Source organism: Cucumis melo, chromosome 3, assembly GCF_025177605.1.
Source record: "Cucumis melo cultivar AY chromosome 3, USDA_Cmelo_AY_1.0, whole genome shotgun sequence".
NCBI lineage: Eukaryota > Viridiplantae > Streptophyta > Magnoliopsida > Cucurbitales > Cucurbitaceae > Cucumis > Cucumis melo.
Genome location: NC_066859.1, coordinates 27,881,967 through 27,903,890, shown reverse-complemented (window position 1 = coordinate 27,903,890; position 21,924 = coordinate 27,881,967). Strand labels below are relative to the sequence as shown.

Here is a 21,924-nt window from a genome sequence, read left to right as displayed (position 1 = left end):
CATTGGATTTGGTCATCATTTTTAATCGATTTGAATTCAAAGCTAGATTGAGAAGAGTAATAATAGATAAGTAATTATCATTGATTTTTTAAAGAGGATATCGTGCATCAATTTCGAGTCAAAATAACAATATTAACTATGTGATATACAACGAACTAGGTCAATTGTTGAACTTACATCCAATTCAAAGTTTGTTTACGACTTAAATAAGTTATCTTCGTTTATTTTTACATAAGGTATCATCAATTTCAAGTCAAAATATCAAATTTGAATTTGTAAAGATATAACTCGTTAGGTGATTTTCTAATAAATGACGAATCTCTCATTTTAGAATAAAAATGATAGTGTATAATTTGAGATGGGTGTTTCAAATTTGTTCTTAAATCTTTTGATATGATAGGATTTGGTTTGCAAACTTCACAATAGGTTTTGTTAATAAGAATGAGAACGTGACATCAAAATACAAAGATACCTTAGTAAAATCGAAGGGGGGCTCTCCAGCCTTTTGTAAGGACAAAAAATAAAGTTTGAAAATATATTGATAATTACAAACAATATTTATGAGTTCCCATATATATTATCCATTTCCAATGTTTTTGACAATAAAATATAACCTAGAAGATTATGCATTGTCAACATGATTTATATACACGTCTTGCATGCAAAAATGGTAGCACCTATAATAACCATTAACTATTCATCGCTTTATCTTTCAACATATACTATCGATTATTTTCAAAAGTGAGTATAGGTCACTAACATACGCTACGCAACGATAACTCATCTCCTAATTAAAGTCTAAAGCCAGAAGATTTCATACTTTCTAATACTTGAAAGGAAAAGAAGATATATGGAAGCAAAGAAATTTGTCCAAAAAAAATGAAAAGTTGAAGGAAAGACAAAATCCAAGAGGTAAAAGCGGCCATGCACTTGCCGATGCTTTCATACTAGCCCTCGACCCAAGCCGAGGCGAACACTTCCAAGAAAATTGTATCCCTTGGTTTGGCTAATCCAGGAAAATTAAAAAAAAAAAAATCAAAATATAGCTTAAAAACTCTAAAACAAGAATATCTAAGTCAACGAACATATTTATATATATATATATATATATATATATATATATATATATATATATATATATAATAAAAAGTAAGTTCATTTCAACAGGATAGATTCAATGCTCGGTACACATACACATTTTCAAACCCAATTTTGAAACTATAACAGGATGGGAGACTCAAATTAAAACCTAAAATAAAAGTAAACAAAAAGAAATATATGTATGTATATAATTAATGTTTTGGAATGTAGGATAGGTTCAAATATATACCCTTAAATGTAGGTAATAAGTTGGACAGATTATATAGAAGGAGAAAGAAAAAAAGGGCATTTGTTGGATATATGACTTATCAATGTACACAGAGTATGAATCGGAGATGGAACAGATACTGAGAACGAACAACGGTAGGTAGATAGTAATGAGTCATATGTCTGCCACGTGGACTTCCCAAATTGACCACCGTTGAAACTAAAAAAAGTATGACGTGGATGTCCCTTCCCATGTCTGTCCCCTAATACAATCTGTTGCAATCCCAACAAACTCCCTTACCTTATCTTACCTTACCCTACATTACATTTTCTTTTTAAATTCCCATTTTCCATCGCTATCTTTATTTGTCTCTTACCATCATTTTGTAAAAGGCTAACTTAACCCAAATATAATTCGTTCCTTAATTTTTAATTTTGAGATTTGATTTACACCCCCATAATAATGATAATGATTGTTATCAATAGTATGAACCTTGAAATGTTATCTTCCTTTTTAGCAAAATCAATAACTTAAAGAGATTGTTTACAAATTAACACAATTTATTTGCTATGAATATCATGGGAATTGTTAAATTGGGATGTTTTTTATATTTTATGAATATTTTGATTTATTTTGTTATATTTGAAAACAACCGTTCTTTATAATGAATAAATTTACACTAACTACTTAATAAATTCTAATTTATTGAAGATATATACAATAATGAACTAATTGATTAAATTAAGTGATTAGCAGAAATAACATTCAATTAAAATAAGTTAACTTTATTCAATTAAAAATATGAAATATATTATACCATTTATTCCACACACACAAAAAATTAATTTATCTATCAAAATAAGTACAAACCACAAAAATTTCCCAAGAAACCTAACATTCCATAATCAAATACAAAGGTCCAACAAGGCCTATGAATGTCCAATAAAATCTTAAATAATCATACATGAGATTTTGGAATAGTAACTTGTAATTAAAATTTATGTGTTGTTTGGAAGGTTCTAAAATAACATATGTATGAATTAATTAAAAAATAAATTTTTTATTAGATATTTTTTTATAACCAAATAAAATTATCCAAACAATTATTATTATTTTGAAAATTATAATTGCAATGAAATATTTTACTCTTCAAACTCTAACAATATAATTGTAGCTAACACCGTACTTTAGCAACGATTTTTTTTTTTATCATTTACAAGATATACTACTATATTAATTTTTAATTATTTTAAATGCCAAATTTTCTAAAAATATTTACAAACAGTGATCGTACATCAACATTTGAATTGATTTAATTTAAAGTAAGTTATTTTTAAAATTAAATAGGTTTCAATCTAGATGTTATTCTTTTAATTAGGAATTAAAATAAGAAGGGGAAAAAAAGCAGTATAAAAGGTGGGAGATCGCATGAAATTTAGAAAGAGAAGTAACAAGAAGTTGTCTCCGGCGAGTTAATTGGAGAAACGTGTCCCTTCTCTCTTCTACAGCTACCGACATTACCGTACCGACACGGCGACTCTGTTTTTAACTATTTCCCTCCTATAACTCACTGCCACCGCCGCATCTCTGCACTCTTACCAACGAAGTAATCGATTCTTTTTCCTTCAAGGAAAACCAACATTGGCGGCAACAACAACAACACCATTATCACCACCAATCCCCCCCATTTGCTATAAATAACCACCTTCTCCCATTTCCACTCTCCTACCCCTCCACTGGAGATTGGCCGACTCACACTGGCGCCGCTGTGAATTGAATCATGTCCAATCCATCTAGGCCAATACCCCACTCTGTTTCTGTAATCGAAAATTTTGCCGACTTCTACGAGTCCTGGCTCACAACTCAACGTAGCCTCCTCGAGCAACTTCTCCACGTTTCCCAAATCACCGATTACAAGGAGGAGCGCCAATTGGGTTTAATCAAACAAGTTTTAGCTCATTACCAGCTTTACCACGAGGAAATTTCCAAAGCCGTCAGCGAGGATGTGTTCAGGACGTTTTCAGCCCCTTGGTTGACTTCGTACGAGAGGACTCTGCTTTGGATTTCTGGATTTAAGCCGTCGATTGTGTTTCGATTGGTGGACAGTGCGGTTAAGGATTTGACGCCTGCGCAAGCAGCGTCTCTGGAGGAGTTGAAGGCCGACGTCAAGCGGAAGGAGAGGGATTTGACGGAGGCAATGGCTAGCCTACAAGAGACGGTAGCAGCACCACCACTTGTGGGGCTGGCACGGCGTGCAGGGAGATTGGTGGATGGAGAGATTTGCGAAATGAAGAATGCAATTGAGGAGCTTAAAATTGGAATGTTGGGGGTTTTTTACAGTGCCGATTTGCTTCGTGGGTCGACAATGAAACGGGTTATGGAGATTCTAAAAACTGATCAAACACTAAGGCCTTTAGCAGCAGCGACCGAGTTTCAACAGCGAATTAGACGGTGGGGCATCCAGAGAGATTCACAGAGAACAAGAACAATATGAATCACCACAAAAATGGTTTTTGAGTTTAAAGTTGAATTTGATCTTTGAAATATTTGGTTCTTGTGAATGTGTGATGGGGGAGTTTTGAGAGTTTTTGAATTGTCTGGATGTGTTGAGTTTGATCCACTAGGCCAACTATCAACATGTCCAAAATAAAAATAAGTGAGCCTAAATGCTTGTATTCATACTCGCAAAAGCAAAGTTTCTATTTGAGTTTGTACGTTTCAATAATATATATTACTAACAATTCAAACCTCAAATTTCTTTTATCCAGATTATAAAGTCCAAGCCCAAAGAGTCATCCTTCTAGAACTCCATTCTTTCCTTCTAGAACCCCATTCTTAAAGAGAAGTTGTATGTAAGACTTCTCCTCCCCCATACAAAATGGTTGGCTGATATTTCTCAAAAAAGTACTAACAGAGAATAAAAGGAAACTTAAAATAAGAATTCCCAATGCAACTTTTTAATGAACACTTGTATATTTATTCCAAAGGCACTTTAGAAATCTTTTTTTAACATCTTTGAAATGTTTTTTTAAAAACATTTGTCTACATGCAATATCAAGAACCAGAACCTTGATTAATTATTGTTTAAAACTAAAAAGTAACTATGTCATAATACTATCTAAAATGGAGTTGTTCCTTCAATGACATTTGTTTCATATAAGTAATTTTTCTGTCACAAAAACAATGGAACAGCAATCCAAATTTTGGATGGCTTTGACTCAAATGAGAATGGGCTACTACACTAGAAAAATGTGGATCGACGGCCCACAAAAAAGTTCAAAAAGGAAAAATGGGAGGGAGGGTGTTGATAATGATGAACTGTAAAAGCTACTATAAATATTAAACTCGAACATCCCACTAAAAGTTACGATTAATGAGCTGATGATTTTAGAAAGCAGAACTGAAAGATAAAAGACTGAAACCTGTGTTCCACAAAGCCTCCATTGTTGGATAAAAAATGTTTAGTGGGAATTTACACCTTGATTAAAAATAACATGCATGTTATGCAAAATAAAAAAGTAAAAAAGTATGATAATTTGCACATACCTCAGCTAATTTTGCAAACACGTCATGTTTTATTCCACATCTTAAAGATGTCAGAATTTGAAGTCGTTGACCACCAAAGATCGAACTCATTATTTCAACTTTCTTATTACACTCATGGTTTGGCTCCACTACGCCAATTCATGTAGGTATAACCCAACCAAATAATGAAATGCCATAAAAGATATGGGGAGATTAGGGGAAGTGAAAATGTAAAAGTGGGAGAAGGCATGATTTGAAGGTCCAATATAGGGTAGTGGAGAGGGCAAAGGATGATGATGATGAAGTGTTATGCAAAAGTGTTTAATTATTAGGCACTGCTGTTAGAAATGGATTTTGAGATAAAAATAGCAAAATCGAAGTAGAATTTTAGATAACATGCCTGTCTTTGTACATTTCAAGCTACCTTAGCTTTTAGTTTCAGTTCAGCAACCACCTTCGAAGAAAATCCATGGGTGAATCTCAAGTTGTTTGTTCAAACTTTGTTCAAATCTCTCTCTCTCTCTTTTCTTCTTTTAAGTCTAAAGTTTTTCATTTCAAGATGTTATATTCTCCACAACAACATATAGTGGAGTATAAACATAAAGTTTCTTTATACAAAGCTGTGTATCTCTACCCTTGACCTCTCTTTCTCTCTCTTTCTACTTTTTTTTTCTCCTTTCTTTCTTTCTCCCATTCTCTCAGTACACTTGCAGGAACCTTTTCTTTTTTATTTAAATTTTCTTGTCACCATCCTTTTTTTCATTATCAAGGCTTTGTTACTGTGTAACAGTACAGCCGCTTCACCATTTTGAATCTCCATTTATATTCTCCTATCTTCCCTTGCCTCCTTCACTTCTCATCATCATTTTCATCTCAACTTGTTGTCAATCATGGCTTTTCACTCAGCTTTCTTTCTTCTTTTGTTCTTCACTACTTTCTCCATTTCTTCTTCTCAAGCTCTTACTTCTGCTATCACCAACCAGCCTCAGTTCTTCAATCTTATACAAAAGACCGCCTCAGGAGAGTTCCTGTCTGAATGGGATCTTTCAGGAGGAAAATCCTTCTGCAACTTCACGGGAATTCGGTGCAATGACCAAGGACATGTCGTCGAGATTGATATCTCTGGCCAGTCTCTCTCTGGGAGCTTTCCAGAAGATGTATGCTCTTACCTGCCAAAGCTTAGAGTTCTTCGTCTTGCTGGTACCGGTTTTTACGGACGTTTTCCTTCAGGAATCACCAACTGTTCTCTTATTGAAGAACTTAACTTGAGCTCTTTGTATCTCAATGGAACTATCCCGGACTTATCACAAATGAAACAGCTGCGTGTACTTGACCTCTCGTACAATTCCTTTACTGGTGATTTTCCCATGTCAGTTTTCGACCTTGTTAATCTTGAGGTGCTGAATTTCAATGAGAATTACAACCTCAACTTATGGAAGTTGCCTGACAAGATTTCCAGTCTGACAAAGCTAAAATCTATGGTTTTGACAACCTGTATGTTAGATGGAGAAATCCCACGATCGATAGGGAACATGACGTCTCTTGTTGATCTTGAACTAAGTGGGAACTTTCTCAAGGGAGAGATTCCAAAAGAAATCTCCTTGTTGAAGAACTTGCAACAACTTGAACTCTATTACAATGAACTCACAGGAAACATACCAGAGGGGCTTGGAAATTTAACGGAGCTGGTGGACATGGACATGTCAGTGAACCTTTTGACAGGAGAGCTTCCAGAATCCATTTGTAAGCTCCCTAAGCTTAAAGTTCTACAGATTTACAACAATAGCCTCACAGGAGAGATCCCAAATGTGCTAGCCAACTCAACAACACTCACTATGCTATCACTTTATGACAATTTTCTTACTGGACAGATTCCTCAAGAGTTAGGGAAGTTCTCACCAATGGTTGTCCTTGACTTGTCAGAAAATCGCCTGTCTGGGCCATTGCCATTGGATATATGCAGAGGAGGGAAATTGCTATACTTTCTTGTCCTGCTAAATAGCCTTTCTGGAGAAATACCCTCAAGCTTTGCTGAATGTGTTTCACTTTTAAGGTTTAGGATTAGTTTCAATCAGTTGACGGGAACAATTCCTGAAGGAGTTTTGGGTCTACCCCATGTTTCAATTATTGATGTTGCTCAAAATAAGCTCACTGGTTCCATTTCAAATTCTATCTCACAAGCAAGAAACTTGTCAGAGTTGTTCTTACAAGGAAACAGGATTTCTGGAGTTATACCACCAGAGATTTCAGGAGCAGCCAATCTGGTGAAGCTTGATCTTAGCAACAATCTTCTCTCCGGTCCAGTCCCATCACAGATTGGCAATCTGATTAAACTAAATCAGGTAATGTTACAAGGAAACCAACTGAATTCTTCAATCCCCACTTCATTCGCATCTTTAAAGTCTCTCAACGTTCTTGATCTCTCGAACAATCGTTTAACCGGGAAAATTCCAGAAAATTTGAGTGAATTGTTCCCAAGTTCTTTCAATTTTTCGAACAATCAACTTTCGGGTCCAATTCCTTTGTCTTTAATCAAACAAGGGTTAGCAGATAGCTTTTTTGGCAACCCAAATCTATGTGTTCCACCGGCGTATTTCATTTCACCAGATCAAAAATTCCCCATGTGTTCACATTTTTCCTTTAGAAAACGTCTAAATTTCATCTGGGGTATCGTCATTCCATTGATCATCTTCTTCACCTGCGCCGTCCTGTTTCTAAAACGACGAATCACGATAAGAAGAACATCAGAGATCAAAAACGAAGAAACCCTTTCTTCTTCTTTCTTCCATTTACAGAGTTTCGACCAAAGCATGATTCTCGAAGCCATGGTGGAAAAGAACATTGTGGGTCACGGCGGATCAGGAACAGTTTACAAAATCGAGCTCGGAAATGGAGAAATCTTCGCCGTGAAGAGGCTATGGAATCGAAGAGCAAAACATCTCTTCGATAAAGAATTGAAAACAGAGGTCGAAACCCTAGGAACAATACGGCATAAGAACATCGTGAAACTCTATAGCTATTTTTCAGGTTTAAATTGCAGCCTTCTTGTTTACGAATACATGCCAAACGGAAATCTATGGGACGCCCTTCATAAAGGGTGGATTCATCTTGATTGGCCAACGCGCCATCGCATCGCGGTGGGAATCGCACAAGGTCTCGCTTATCTCCACCACGACCTCTCGCCGCCGGTAATTCACAGAGATATCAAAACCACAAACATTCTATTAGATGCAAATTGCCAACCCAAAGTTGCAGATTTCGGGATCGCTAAAGTCCTACAAGGAACTAAGGATTCAACGAACTCTGTAATCGCAGGGACATACGGCTATTTAGCTCCTGGTAAGTATGATAAATCAACTAAAATCCCAATTTCGGAAAACCCCATTATCCATTTTCATTGTTATCATGTTTTATAAATGACAGAATACGCATATTCATCAAAGGCCACAACCAAGTGCGATGTGTACAGCTTTGGAGTAGTGTTAATGGAGTTGATAACAGGGAAGAAGCCGATTGAAACCGAGTATGGAGAAAACAAGAACATTGTGTTCTGGGTTTCGAACAAAGTGGATACAAAAGAAGGGGTTCTTGAGATTCTTGACAATAAATTAAAAGGGTTGTTTAGGGATGACATAATTAAGGCTCTGAGAATCGCCATTCGCTGTACTTACAAGAATCCAGTGCTTCGACCCGCCATGGGAGAGGTGGTTCAGCTTCTGCAAGAGGTGGATCCTTGCAAATTTGACCGTCCCTTCGAAGATGTTGAAAAAGGAGAAGATACGTGTATGATGTCACTAAAATAAAGTAACCTTTTTAGTCCAAAATCAAAGGGGTCGCCCTTTTTTTAAAAAAAAAAATATATCTTTTTTTTTTCTCCTTCTTATATGTATGAATGTATGAATGAATTATATGATAAGATAAGTGCTTCCTCCAATACTAGAGGGAAGAGGGAGAGTCAAAGAGAATCAAAGCTGCTCTCTTTCACTCTTTTGATAATGTTTTCTTTAATTCCCTTTTTGAGTTCCTTTTGATAATCTTGTTATCCTCTACTCATGTTATGATTTGATATTATGTGTAATAGATGAAATATATTGGTTATAATTTTGTTTCTTTCTTTATCTTCGTTTTCGTTTTCTTTTTTATTTGTTGAATTACGGTGCAAGATATATAGAATTATTTGTTAAATTTGTAGCACCTCATGCTTAAGATTTGAAGTAGGCTTCTCCTTGACCTAAGACACATTATAACTTATCTATGAGTTGTATTTGGATTATTTTTGTAGATTTGATGGTATATTTGGTTAACTTGCAAGCAAGAGGACGACAAGGTCAGGTGTGAATATAAACGAAAAGAAAAGCAAATGTATCAAGTGTTTTTGTAAAAATGAGTGTATAACAAACTTTAAACATCTTAAATTTATACGGTCATCTGTTTTGCAAATGCTTAAAAATTCTTCAAACTTGTAAGTTAATTTAAACATTGACGATGAATACATCAAGTTTGTAGTTACGAACTAAGATAATGATCGATTCGTCCGCCGATAGATTCATCTTGTGCCTATATTCCTTTGCATATATCTACCTAGAATGGTATTTCAAAAAAAAAAAAGAAAGAGAGATAAGTGAGAGAAAGGGGACCAAAGAGAATATACAACAATATACAACACAAATGAAAAGTTATAGTCAACGATAATTTCACCATCTTAGATTATTCGTATCAACTAGAAAAGACAATTTTTCTTGCGATTCTTATTTGTTCAATTACATCAATCAACTAACCATTTAAAAATTTCAAAAGCCGAACAATAACTAAACAAAACGTGTATCATGTATGATAATAATAAAAAAAAAATTCAAATAATTGATAAAACCCTAAAAAGATGAAATAGAATGATTTAACACAAACCCAACAACAAAAAAAAAAAAAAAAAGTCATCCCTCATATAGACACAAATGGACCCATAATAAACAATAATTATTCAAACTCATCCCCTTTTCAAAATTGTCAAGAAATTAAAAGAATTCCCTTCTAAAAAGAAGTCCTAGAATTGAAAGATAAGATCTTGATAGTCATTAGTGGAAGATGGTGATTGGCAAAAAGATGGCTTTTTGTTTCAAAATTTTCTCAAAAAAGTGGGGTATCTCTTTAGAAAAAAAAGAACTAAACTAATTAAAATTCACAAATATATTCAAATAATTGAGCCATCATTATTATTGTCTTCTGGATCATTCAATTCTCTACTTTCAAGATCTTCTACAAATTGGAAAAAGATTAAAGTTTATGTTCCCTCTTTTTTTTTGACTGCTTAAAGCATCTTTTTATCTCTCAAATTCACATGTACTTTGAATTCTATTTGATCTTAAAAGCATAAAAGAAAAACAATGGCTTTTTCTTTGTGCTTCTTTTGGGGTTTCTTATAATAACAATTTCTATGGTAATTCCTTTTGTTTCTTTGTATGCATATCTTCCATTTTATGTATTTTCATACCAATGGTATCTAAAACATGTTTTATAATCAAGTTGTTTCTTCAAAAGTGATTCTTTTATAATTTAGATGTGTTATGATTCTTTTGGAAAATAGTGTAAAATATACTTTGAAATAAAGAATAATAACAAAAAAAAAAAAAAGTTAAGTGGTATCATTTTCGTAAAAGAAAAAAAATTAGGTTATAGAAATACTCGTCTTTTATTTCAAAGATATCTTTGTACTTGCAAAAATAATATTGTTGTTTTATTGACATTTGGATGGTTATGACATAACACTAACCTAAAATAAAAGATTGTACCACGATATGCTATTTCAGACATTGTCACATCGTTTCAAACTCAGACTAATGTCTAAATTAAAATTTTAAATGACTTATATTCCAAAAATTAAACTTTTTAAAGTACAACAGACATCATTTTTAACCACGAAAATTAAAGTTCGGAGATAGATATTTTCTTGAAAAAGAATATGTTTGACTAAGTCAAACACTGCATATGATAAAGCATAGTGTATTGACCTTAGTCAAACGGATTACTTTTTTGAAGAATCACTTTCTCTAAAACTTTTTCACAAAAAAATTTACCAAAATCTCAAATTTGACAATAACCAATGCTTCCTTAACAAATTCTCAAAATTTGTCTTGAAACCAAATAATTAATAAATGGATGCTAAAATGATGGCAAAATTACATCATCAAAATTTTAAGAATGCAAAAGCATTAGAAAAAGGCATCTTAATATATATATATATATATATATATATATATATATATATATATATATATATAATTAGAAAAGAAAAGCATCTTTATTAATAATCATTATAAAATAGTTGTCTTGAATCATTTATAAGTGCCAAACGCAATTCCTAAACCAAAAAGTGCTTCAATTATTGAGAAAAGTAAAACCCTAGCTAGCTTTCCCTATACTCACTAGTGATTGGATTTGAAAGCCTCCACCCTCCTCGATTAATTCCTATAAAATCATTTAATCCTAAATTTAATTCTCATTGTATTATTTGACATATTTTCAAACATATCAAGATGAATCAAAATATTTATAAAATAAAACAAAATATCACAATATATCCACTGTCGATAGCGAAAGACCAAAATAAACCACTATTTTTTGCTATATTTTTAAAAGCTTTGTTATTTAAAAAATGAAATGGTTGGACCTAAATTTATTTATTTTTTTAAAATATGGTTAGAAACTATTGTTAATTAATAAAATTTTCATTAAAAAAAGAAAAAGAAAAAATTGAGCTGCCAATAAAAATAAATGGAAAAGAATTTATTGAACCAATAATTACTTCAATAATTGAGAAAAGTTAAGAACTTTAGCTTTACCTATATAGGATTAGGGATTAGGGATTAGAAACTAAAACAAATTGCATCAAATTATTAATCTGTAGCAGAATCTTTTGTTAATTAAATTTTTATAATATAGTAGAGGTTACTTTATTAAGAACCAAGATTCCCTCTCATCATTTGACAAAAATGTGAAATATATATATATATATATATATATATATATATATATATTACTTTATGAGTTCAAATATGAAAAGATTTAATTGTACTGTTTGAGTGTCAATAAATACAAAACTATTTATAAAAGTAATGATTGGACACTTTGTAATATTTCATTTCAATTAATAAATCAACAAAAGCAGTGTAAAATAATTGAATCAATAAAGGATATGTGTTTTCTCATTTACTTGATATAACCATTCATTCATATATTCATTTTTTTAAAAAAAAAAATTAAAACCATTCAAGAATACATTATACAAGACATAAACCTAATTTACCTCCATATATGTCTCCCTGTCAAATAATTAATCAAATAGTGAAAACTTCACATATATCTTTAATTAGAAGTTAGATATTACTTTGTAAGATTCACGGTCCAAACCAAATTTTGCTTCTCAAAATAAATAAAATTACTCTTAAATGACATGTCATTATATGTATATATATATATATATATATATATATATATATATACATATACATCTACTTTAGGATTGGATAATCATCCATACGATTATAAATATTTAAGAATAAAGAACAAAAAAGTGAGTTACCGATAAAAAAAAAGAAGTATGAAACGAAATTCAAAAGCAATACAAAGATTCATACGTCATGAATGTCATATATCCTAAACATGTCGATAAAACCCTTCCCAAAGACCCAAACATATATACTTTTATCCAATACTTTGGGTTAAAAGAAATATCTTTCTAATTTTTTTATAATAAAGAAAAATTAGAACATAAAAAGTTAAAAAGAAGATAGCAACAAAAAATGCAAGTAGAGGATGGCTTTTGAGATAAAAGAAAGAAAGAAAAAAGTGCATATAAACTCATGTATTGTTCTATGAGGCCTTGTTGGAAGAATGAGATTCATGGAGTCATCTGTTTCAATTGCCAAGGTGGAGAATCCATTAAATTCCTTTAAAAGTTGCAATCCATTGACTCAAAAAGGAATAGTTGTTATTAAAAATTTTCAAGTGGAAAAAGATAATAATAATAATCATCATCATATAAAAAAAAAAAATCTTCTAAGGTTTCAAATCTTTAATTTAATTATTGCATCTTTGTCTCTTACAACAACTACACTTTGCAATCTTTTTAGGGATCATAATATCTATTCTTAAATATTCAACTACACAAAATGTATTTTTAATAAAACAAAAATTAAAGTTGAACTGTTGTTGTTAGTTTGGACACATATTTAATTAATTAAGACATATATATATTATCGATCAAATATTACATATGTTATCAAACTAGTTTTAGTTAAAAACATAAAATCAAACGAACCAACTTTAAAAGTATAAAGTATGATATTTGAAAGAAGAAAAAAAATGTATTCTTGGATGAGAATATTTGCAAATGGTCTAACTTTCGTTCCTAAAATGGGAATCTTTTGCTAACTATTTGAGTGGCACTATTACCTAAAATGGAGAGCGAAAGAAAACATATACACTTCGAACAAAATTGACCGAGAAATGTGAACAGAATATATGGTTGCTAAATTATATAATTAATTATGTATCAAATTTTTAATAAGATCAAATATTAAAGATATCAAATTTCACCACACATCTCTTTCTCATAAAGCAAAACCCCATTAACATTTATTTTTTTTTTAAAAATAATGATGAACATATAACTTACTCTTATAACCAAATCAAGAGAAACAAAATTGGAAAAAAAAATTATATGTATTTAAAAAAATCAAGTCAAGATACATAATACATTTTGTTTTTTTATGTAAAAATAAGTGTGTTATGACACAACTAAGGGAACACTATTGGGACATATAGATATATATATAAATAGATATAGGGACAATAATTATGTATTCCATTAAAAAAAAAAAAAAAGCACTAAAAGACTAATGATCATATAGAAGCAATTTCTAGAGATTTGTGGGCTTAACATTGACCTCACCTAATAATTCATATAATGGTATTTGGTGATATTATACTTGGATTGCATTACAAAAAAAATTAATTTAAATATCTTTTTCTTTCTCTTTTTTTTTTTTTTTTTTTTTTTTTTTGGGTATGTGCATTTAAACATGTAATTATTTATTTTGTTTATTTTATTTTATTTTATTTATTTATTTAAGATTGGCCCTTTTCTTCTTGGTTGTTGCATGTGAAGTGCTTTTGAAAAATAATGGGATTTAGAATGGGTTGTGGGGTTTAATTGAGGAAAATAATCCAAACATGTGATGTGCACCATAAAGCAATAGCAATTATACATACAAAGTGCTGAGACAAGTGTTGTCAACTAGTTGTGGACTTGTGGCCTGTGGGGGATATTTTTCCCCATTTTTATTTTTAACACATTTAACTTTACTTTACCTTCTTCTTCTTCTTCTTCTTCTTCTTCTTCTTTTTTTTTCTTTTTTAATCCAATCGTAAATCTAACATCTCGATCACATTCACATCCTATTTACCTAATTCTCGTGTTTCATATTATGCTTTTCATGATATGAGTATGTGTCAATAAGCATATTTTAGTGAATCGTTTATTGATTATCATATATAAATAGGTCTATGGTTCTATCTCTTACGTGAAATGTCTACTTGAGAAATTTTAGTGTTTATTATTGTTATTATTATTTTCGTTTAGTTTGCAAAGTTTGTGAAAATTTTGTTGAAATGTTTTAAGAGTATAATATTCAAAATTTGATTCTACCATCATTGAGACTGTTCTCGCTTGGGCCGATAGTGTAGGCCGAACGTGAGGGTTGTAGTGGGCCTTTCCTTTGTTGCTATTGGGCTTTAGATGTTTTAGCACTAAATATAGAAACTTCAATTAATTCAAAAATTTAGCATTATTTTGATATTTGGCCTTTTAGACATCTGAATTTAATTTTCATTGAATATATTGATGATGTTCACTATTTTTCAAAATCAATTATACATATTTGTTTATTTAGAACACGTTTGGTTTTTTTTTTTTTCTTTCTTTTTTTTTAATTGCTTGAAAAGGATGAACTAAAAAGTAAAAAGGCATTAAAAAAGAAGATTATATTAAATAAAAAAGTAAACAAAAGGGCTGACCAAAATTGACTCAACGAAAAATAACCCTCACGCATTTCAGAAGTAGCACAAAGCTTCCACCTCATTTCCTCTTTTGTCCTTATCAACAATTATCAATTTTATTATGTTTTTTAAGCAAATATATTGTTTCCGTGTGGAGGCCATGAAATTTAAATATAATAAATGTAAATAAGTCAAAAGTCTTTTTTGTTTTTTTTTTAATTGAATAAATGGAAAAGAAAAACAAATCAAAATTTTAGTTATTTACATGATTTTTAATAGCCACTTGATTTCCTTTATTTTTCTTTTATTGTATTGGTATTTTTTTTCTAATTTACATATATTATTGAACTTATTAACTTAATTAGAATATAATGGATTAAACATTACAAGTAGATACTACAAAATCAAACGGAATAAAAGAAAGCATAAAATGAAACAAGTCGTCAAGAAAGATATGCTAAAAAGAAAAAAAAATCATAATTTGAATAACTCTAATTAGTTTTAAAAATGTTCGTACCATTAAAATTTGAAAATTAACATCATACCACTAAATATTAAATTTAGTTTTTAATATTTAAAAATAAACGATATACTTTTAACCAATAATGGTTCATCAATTTAAGAAAGACAAACAATCTCTCGATTTAAGGAGATAATGATGGTTTGAGGCGAATAAAAAATAAAAAATAAAAAATAAGAAAGACCTTGAATACTTTTATATGTTTAAAAATTAAAACACAATGTTTCGTTTAGTTCACTATATGCTCGAATAAAAATTTATTAGATTAATTATTTTCTGATTTCTTAGCGAAGAAATAAGTATTTAGTAATTAAAAATAATAATAAACATATTTAATAATTTACCAGTTTTTATAAGAAAAAAAAACAAAAAGGATGATTTGTTTTTCTTAAATTGCAAATTCCGAAGAGGATGGAGAATGGGACGTGGGGTGGAAATCCCAATCTTAAATACAAATTATTGTTTTGGCTTTTTGATGGATTAATTAATTCAAACTATTTAAAACTTTTGCTATATTTCAAAACGATTCGAATTGATTTGTATATAAATATATTAAATAAAAATAAATTTTAATGTACTCAATATTCTAATATTTAGATAAAAAAATCAATGAAAGATTTACCCTCTGTAGAAAAATATAAAAAATTAAATATAGTGAAGTTTTCAATAAACGTAAATAGTTTTTTTTTTCCTTTATACTCCTTTTGGATAAATGAATTGTAATTGTTTACCAAAATTAATGTGATTGGTAGGCGGAGTTATTGCTCTATATATCTAAATCTATTTAACACATTACAACCCCATACCAAAACTAAAAAGAAAGAAAAAACCTATCTGTTCATATATATAATATATATATATATAACATACTACTTTAGTGTATAAATTATTTTGCTATAAATAAATTTTTATTGCAAGAATGGTATAAATTTAATATTACGTCATTTAATATCATATTTACTACTAACCAATGCCAAAAAAGAATTTCCGTAACTTCACACTGTCACGCATTTCTTTTTGAACCAACCAACAACATGGATCAATTTGAGTCCATAGATTTTCCATCATATATTAACTTTTCAAAGGAAAAAAAAAAATCTAAAAACTGTCATCCAACACAACCAAAAAAGAGAAAAGAAGTAACCCATTAATTCAAAATTATCACGAAAGAGTTCAAATTCAAAACTAAAATGGAATGAATATTCGTAGATATTTTTTAAGGTAAAATGACAAATAATAATAATAATAATAATAATAATAATAATAATAATAAAAGTCTTACGTGGGCCGAATAAATATTAAAGTCATCCAAAGCCCTCAATGACGTGGATTTTTTAGTAGTAATAATAATAATAATAATAATAATAATAATAATAGAAGTCGCTAACTTAATTCCCAAGTAAGTCGTCTTCACCGGTGGGGGAAACTTCGTTGAATCGGCGTTCCACGTTCGCAAGCATCTGCCAAATCGGCGATTACTAAATTACTCAAATACCCTTATCTCCTTAATGTTTCTATTCTGCATAACCGACTTTTGACTTTCCCAATTCGTAGGGCTATATGTGTAATTTGCTATTATTTGGTGACTGGAAACGGATACATATGCCGGCAAGCTGTGTTTCCTTTGCCTTGATTCAACTGGTTCTTTCGAAGCAAATTTCAGCGCCGGCTTTCGATCCCAGAAGCTAGTAGAATCCATGGCCTCCAAGTTACTCATGCATGAACAATTGAGGAAGAAGATGTTGGGATCAATTGAAGTTCGATCTCCTCTCGGAAACCCTACTAATTCTTCCTCTTCCGATTCTCCCCTCTCTCTGCTTCACAACTACTCCAATTTCAAGAAGAGTGGTTTACCTTCACGTTTTATGTTCTATTTCCGTAGTTCATGGGTTGATTTCCCTACCCAAGTGCTTGAAATCTTGCGAATGGCTTTCTCCGACCGGAATCCAGCGGTGGAGTTGCAAATTGATGGATCGAAGTACTTATTTGATTTGTACAGGATGTTGCAGATTGATTTAGACACTGGTAGACAGAGATCGGTTTCTTGGATCGATGATAAGGGTAACTGTTTCTTCCCTAAAGTTTTTATTGGGGAAGAGACGGCGAATAGCTCCCCGATTTCTGGTAGTCCGAAAATTGAAATTGAGATTACAATTGATGGGAAATCCGGGAAGAGAAAGAGGGAAACGATGGAAGAAAATGAAGTCAGTTCCAGTAACGAACATATGAAAGTGAAGGCATCGAAAATTCCTCGTGTCGTTATGAATGATTCAGAAACTTCCGTATGGCCGAAGACGAAGGTGCTGAATGAAGGGGATAGTGGGTATTCGTTAGTAAGCAATTCGCTTCTCCCTTCAATGAAAAAAGTTGATTCTACCTTTTCAATCTCCGCAATTCATCGGTGTACCCGAACGGGCCCACTGGAGAAAGCTCGTCTCGATGTGTTTCTGAAGCAGAATGAGATTACAACGGCTGCTCGTGGTGTGTCTAATATGGTTTATGCATGGTATGGAGCTTCTGCAAAAACTTTAGCCGGAATTTTGGCTCATGGGTTCGGAGAGCCAGTTCAGATTCCTGCTTCTGATGCCACACATGGCATTGGAGTTTATTTATCTCCATGGGGTTTGCCCCATTTAAGGTAATTTGGGTTTTCTTCAAGTTTAGATACTTTTTGAGTTTACGTTTATGATTATGATTTCTCACCATTTTCAAACTGCGTTCAACTTTATTTCCTAGTTCTAAGCTATCGGAGGCCGATGGCAATGGCGTTAAACATATGATTTTATGTCGAGTTATATTGGGGAACATGGAAAAAATTGAAGCAGGATCTCGACAATCCCATCCTTCGAGTACAGAGTTCGACACTGGTGTGGATGATCCAACATGTCCAAAACGTTATATTGTATGGTGTAGCAATATGAACAGACACATTTTACCAGAATATATAGTGAGCTTCAAATCATCATCTCATCTGCCGGGTAATTATTATTTTTGATTTGGATCATTTATTTTATCCATTCTCCCATCTCTTTATCATTATCATTTTCTTTCTGGCTGATTCTTTTTTCCAGGTAAGTTGAGAGAATCGACTGAGACAAAGTATCCCCTTGCGAAATTACTTTCGAAGATGAGGAATTCCTTGCCTCCCTCTAAAGTTCAAGAAGTTGCGACGTTGTTTCAGAAATTTAAGGTACGCATTCACTAAAAGGAAAGAACGAGAGGAAAATATATGAATATGGAATCGGCTTTTAACTAATGGGACATAATATGATGCTAACTTAGCAGTATGCATTTTAACAACTGCAGGTTGGACAATTGGCAAAAGATGTTCTTGTTAAAAGGTTGCGATCAATTGCTGGAGATGAGATGCTTCTATCCATATTTCGTGAAAGTCGTGGATGTCAATGAGGTTCTTCCAAGTTTTATTTGGAAGCATTTGGAATTTCAATAATTGTGCTTTACTATTTCATATAACAAGTTGTCAATGTTACCATACAAGTAGTTTTAGCAAAGAAAGCTCAATATACAGTAGAAAGATTAGAAAAACATTTGTAATTTTTCCTTAAATACATCTTATATGCAGAGATTTTCTGAGAGATCATCTTAGTTCTTGATTGCTTATCTACTGTATGCCAATATATTCTTCTAAATCTACAAAAAAAAGGGTGTTTGAATTGCCCATGAAATTGTAATTTTCAAAGTACTCTATGGATCTTGCCTAAAGAAGTCTCAAGTCTGTCTCCATTGGACTGGCTCCTCTCCAACATCGTAATCTGTAATTTTCAAACTAAACCATTGATCTTTCTTAAAGAAACTATGAATTCTTTTAAAGGAGTTTTATGAAACTGAAGTTAGAAAATTGTTTTATAATGCTTATTGAGTACCATTACAAACACCGTAAAAGGCCATCACCATTGGTTTTCATTTATATTTCACATGTTTTGAAACATGTAGCAGTTAAATTGATCTTTTCCATTAGTTATCCTTTTTTGTCTACATTACACTTTTGTCTGGAAGATGTTCTATATTTGATCGCCTGTTAGGTTGGCATGAGATTCCAACACATGTTATTTGCCATTGAGTTGTTTTTATGATTGATGTAAGTATTATTTTGGAGACCACGTTGTTGATCTAACAGATTACCACTCACTGATAGTGAAACGCAGAAAAAGATGGAACTGATATGCCTCCCGGTATCTGAGCTTAAATATAGATACTGAGATCAGAAAGAACTGATGGTTCGAAATTTCTGTAAGCATCTAACTTGATTCAAAATTGTTTGTGAAGAAGTTGGTTGTGTAATTGATTGTAAGTTCTTCAGCTGGAAATTATTGGCGAGTATGATTTTCCCTTAAGTATAGCTAGGCGCCAGGGTAATAGCTGTTTCCTTCTAGTTCTATCATTTGTTTCCATCTTCTAGGGGTATGAAAATCACTTTGGTATTGAATCCCACGGTTAATCAATCAGAGAAGACTCCAAAGGTTGACTTTATTTTCTTCTCGCTTTTCTGTTTTTCAATTTTTACACATGCATTTGTTTTAATACCAAGTTTCTCCCTTTGTGGGATGGCATACAGTTCAAGGATTCTTCATGAAGCTCCTTCCCTAGATATATTCGTGGTGACGTTTTTGTTAGGGCCAAGGAGGAACTCTTTGTAATTTCTTTTCCATCTTACTTAGTTTTATGATTATCTTTCATTTAAACAGCTCGTCTCCAATGATAGCTTATACAAGCTTTGCTTCTTTTTTTCTTTATTTTTTATTTTTTATTTTTTATTTATAATATAGACATCTGACATGCACATGGGATTTGGATTGTTATGCTAACAAAAAATGTATGCATTTCGACTTGAGATTGAAATAATGGTTTGTTTCTGCTTAGTCCTTCAGGCATTGATTTTTCTTCATCTTCCTTTTGAAAATTTGATAAATACTGGATTTATGGATTGGACAAGCAGAATAACTGGTACCAGGAACAAATTGATCAGCACTTGCTATTTTATCTATCAATTCTAATGTTGGGGCTTAAAATTACTTGTTAGTTACTACTCAGTTTTTCGCAGGCTGCAGAGATGGGGACAGCCGACTGGACAGATTTTTGAGACTGGTTGGGGGCCCATGCCAACTATCTGGATAAGTTAGATGTTTAGCTGAAAAATTGGTAACGAAGGGTGGGTTTATATTTCATTTATTGGCATAATTATCATTACCTCTTCGCTATTGCTGACCCTGCATAGTTGTATTTGTTTGTCGTTAGAATTTCCTTTTTTATTTTTAATCTAGCCCGTTTCACGTGGTTTAATCTTCTTGATGTCAGTCTATCTTGCTTTTCCTCCTAGTGGGAAGATATAGATTTTTCAAACATTTATGATGTTGGTACTTTACAGATTGTTATTGAGGAAGATTTCATGTGCACTCTTCTGTTTGGGGAGATATTGGAACTTCTTATTACAAGAAAATGCTAGTTCTTTCGTTAGTCAATGATGTTTGATGGATAAATTTTTCGTGTAAAGTGATTTTTCCTTCAACTTTCATGTATTGATACAACATTGTATACGACACCCATTTCTTCAACTCATGCAGTCTGTCTCAAGCTGATGCTCTTTGGAGAGGAGTGTCCAAGTTGCCATGGTGTTGACTCGAAACAAATGCCTTTCATCTTTCATTGGAGAATGGATTTGGAGTTTAGACACTACTTCAACAGCATGGATACAATATTCAACACGTTGTCGGATGCTGTCAACTCACTGTGTCCAATAATGAAAAAGTAGAAGGTATGTTCATGTTCATATAACAGTAATCCCACGTTTTTCTTACTGAGATATTTAATTCCAGAAGAAAACACTCTTTATTATTTGATTAAATTACAAGTTTCATCATGCTTTATCGTATCGATGATGTACTATGCTTTATCACATAAGCTTAAACACATCATTTATAACATTATGATATTGTCCATATCTTAGATCTAAACAAAAGATTTCTTCTACTCCTTCAATAGGTAGTAGTCTAAGAAAGGTGTTACTGGTCTAAACTCGAGACCATGCTGCTAGCATATGATCGATATAAATATTTTCTCAAATAGAATTCTACCAATTTCCCTACTGCTCAAATTCTCAAGAAAGAACCTCACACTGCCATCTTCCTAAGTAAGACAAGAAAAGGCCAACCCTTAAATTTTCTTCATTCTCAAAATTATAGACAATTTTTCACTTGGTAAAAACTAAACCCAAATTGTTTGTATGGGCCTTGAAAATATAAAACTTTTGGCAGTGTCTTGGGTGGGTTACTCAGTATAAATCATTTATACATTCAAATATTTTATTGATCTTCATTATAAATCATCATCTAGTACAGACTCGATAAATTACAACAAGGTCAAGGTAGCCAATTTTGCTAGTGGATGCACAATTTGCATATCCACAATTATTAGTTACTCACTAAGAGCGAGAAAAGATATGAAATTTGAGAGGAGGTTATTCTAGATTAACTTGTGTATGTATATACATCGTAATGAT

At 31.8% G+C, this 21,924-nt stretch overlaps 3 protein-coding genes across 3 annotated transcripts; all 3 read left to right on the top strand.

Annotated features, from left to right (window-relative positions):
* Positions 1–3,089: 3,089 nt before the first annotated feature.
* On the top strand, positions 3,090–3,803 carry LOC103488155 (protein ZW2). The gene has a single exon (XM_008446753.3). It carries the CDS (start codon positions 3,090–3,092, stop codon positions 3,801–3,803), a length of 714 nt encoding a protein of 237 aa, XP_008444975.1.
* A 1,359-nt stretch (positions 3,804–5,162) lies between these two features.
* Positions 5,163–8,944, top strand: LOC103488156 (receptor protein-tyrosine kinase CEPR1). Its single transcript, XM_008446754.3, has 2 exons — positions 5,163–8,173; positions 8,258–8,944. Exons 1-2 carry the CDS (start codon positions 5,725–5,727, stop codon positions 8,635–8,637), a joined length of 2,829 nt encoding a protein of 942 aa, XP_008444976.2. The 5' UTR covers positions 5,163–5,724; the 3' UTR covers positions 8,638–8,944.
* Positions 8,945–16,840: 7,896 nt separating this feature from the next.
* Positions 16,841–19,003, top strand: LOC103488157 (probable inactive poly [ADP-ribose] polymerase SRO3). The gene is made up of 4 exons (XM_008446755.3): positions 16,841–18,045; positions 18,144–18,385; positions 18,479–18,597; positions 18,714–19,003. Exons 1-4 carry the CDS (start codon positions 17,105–17,107, stop codon positions 18,813–18,815), a joined length of 1,404 nt encoding a protein of 467 aa, XP_008444977.2. The 5' UTR covers positions 16,841–17,104; the 3' UTR covers positions 18,816–19,003.
* Positions 19,004–21,924: the final 2,921 nt, after the last annotated feature.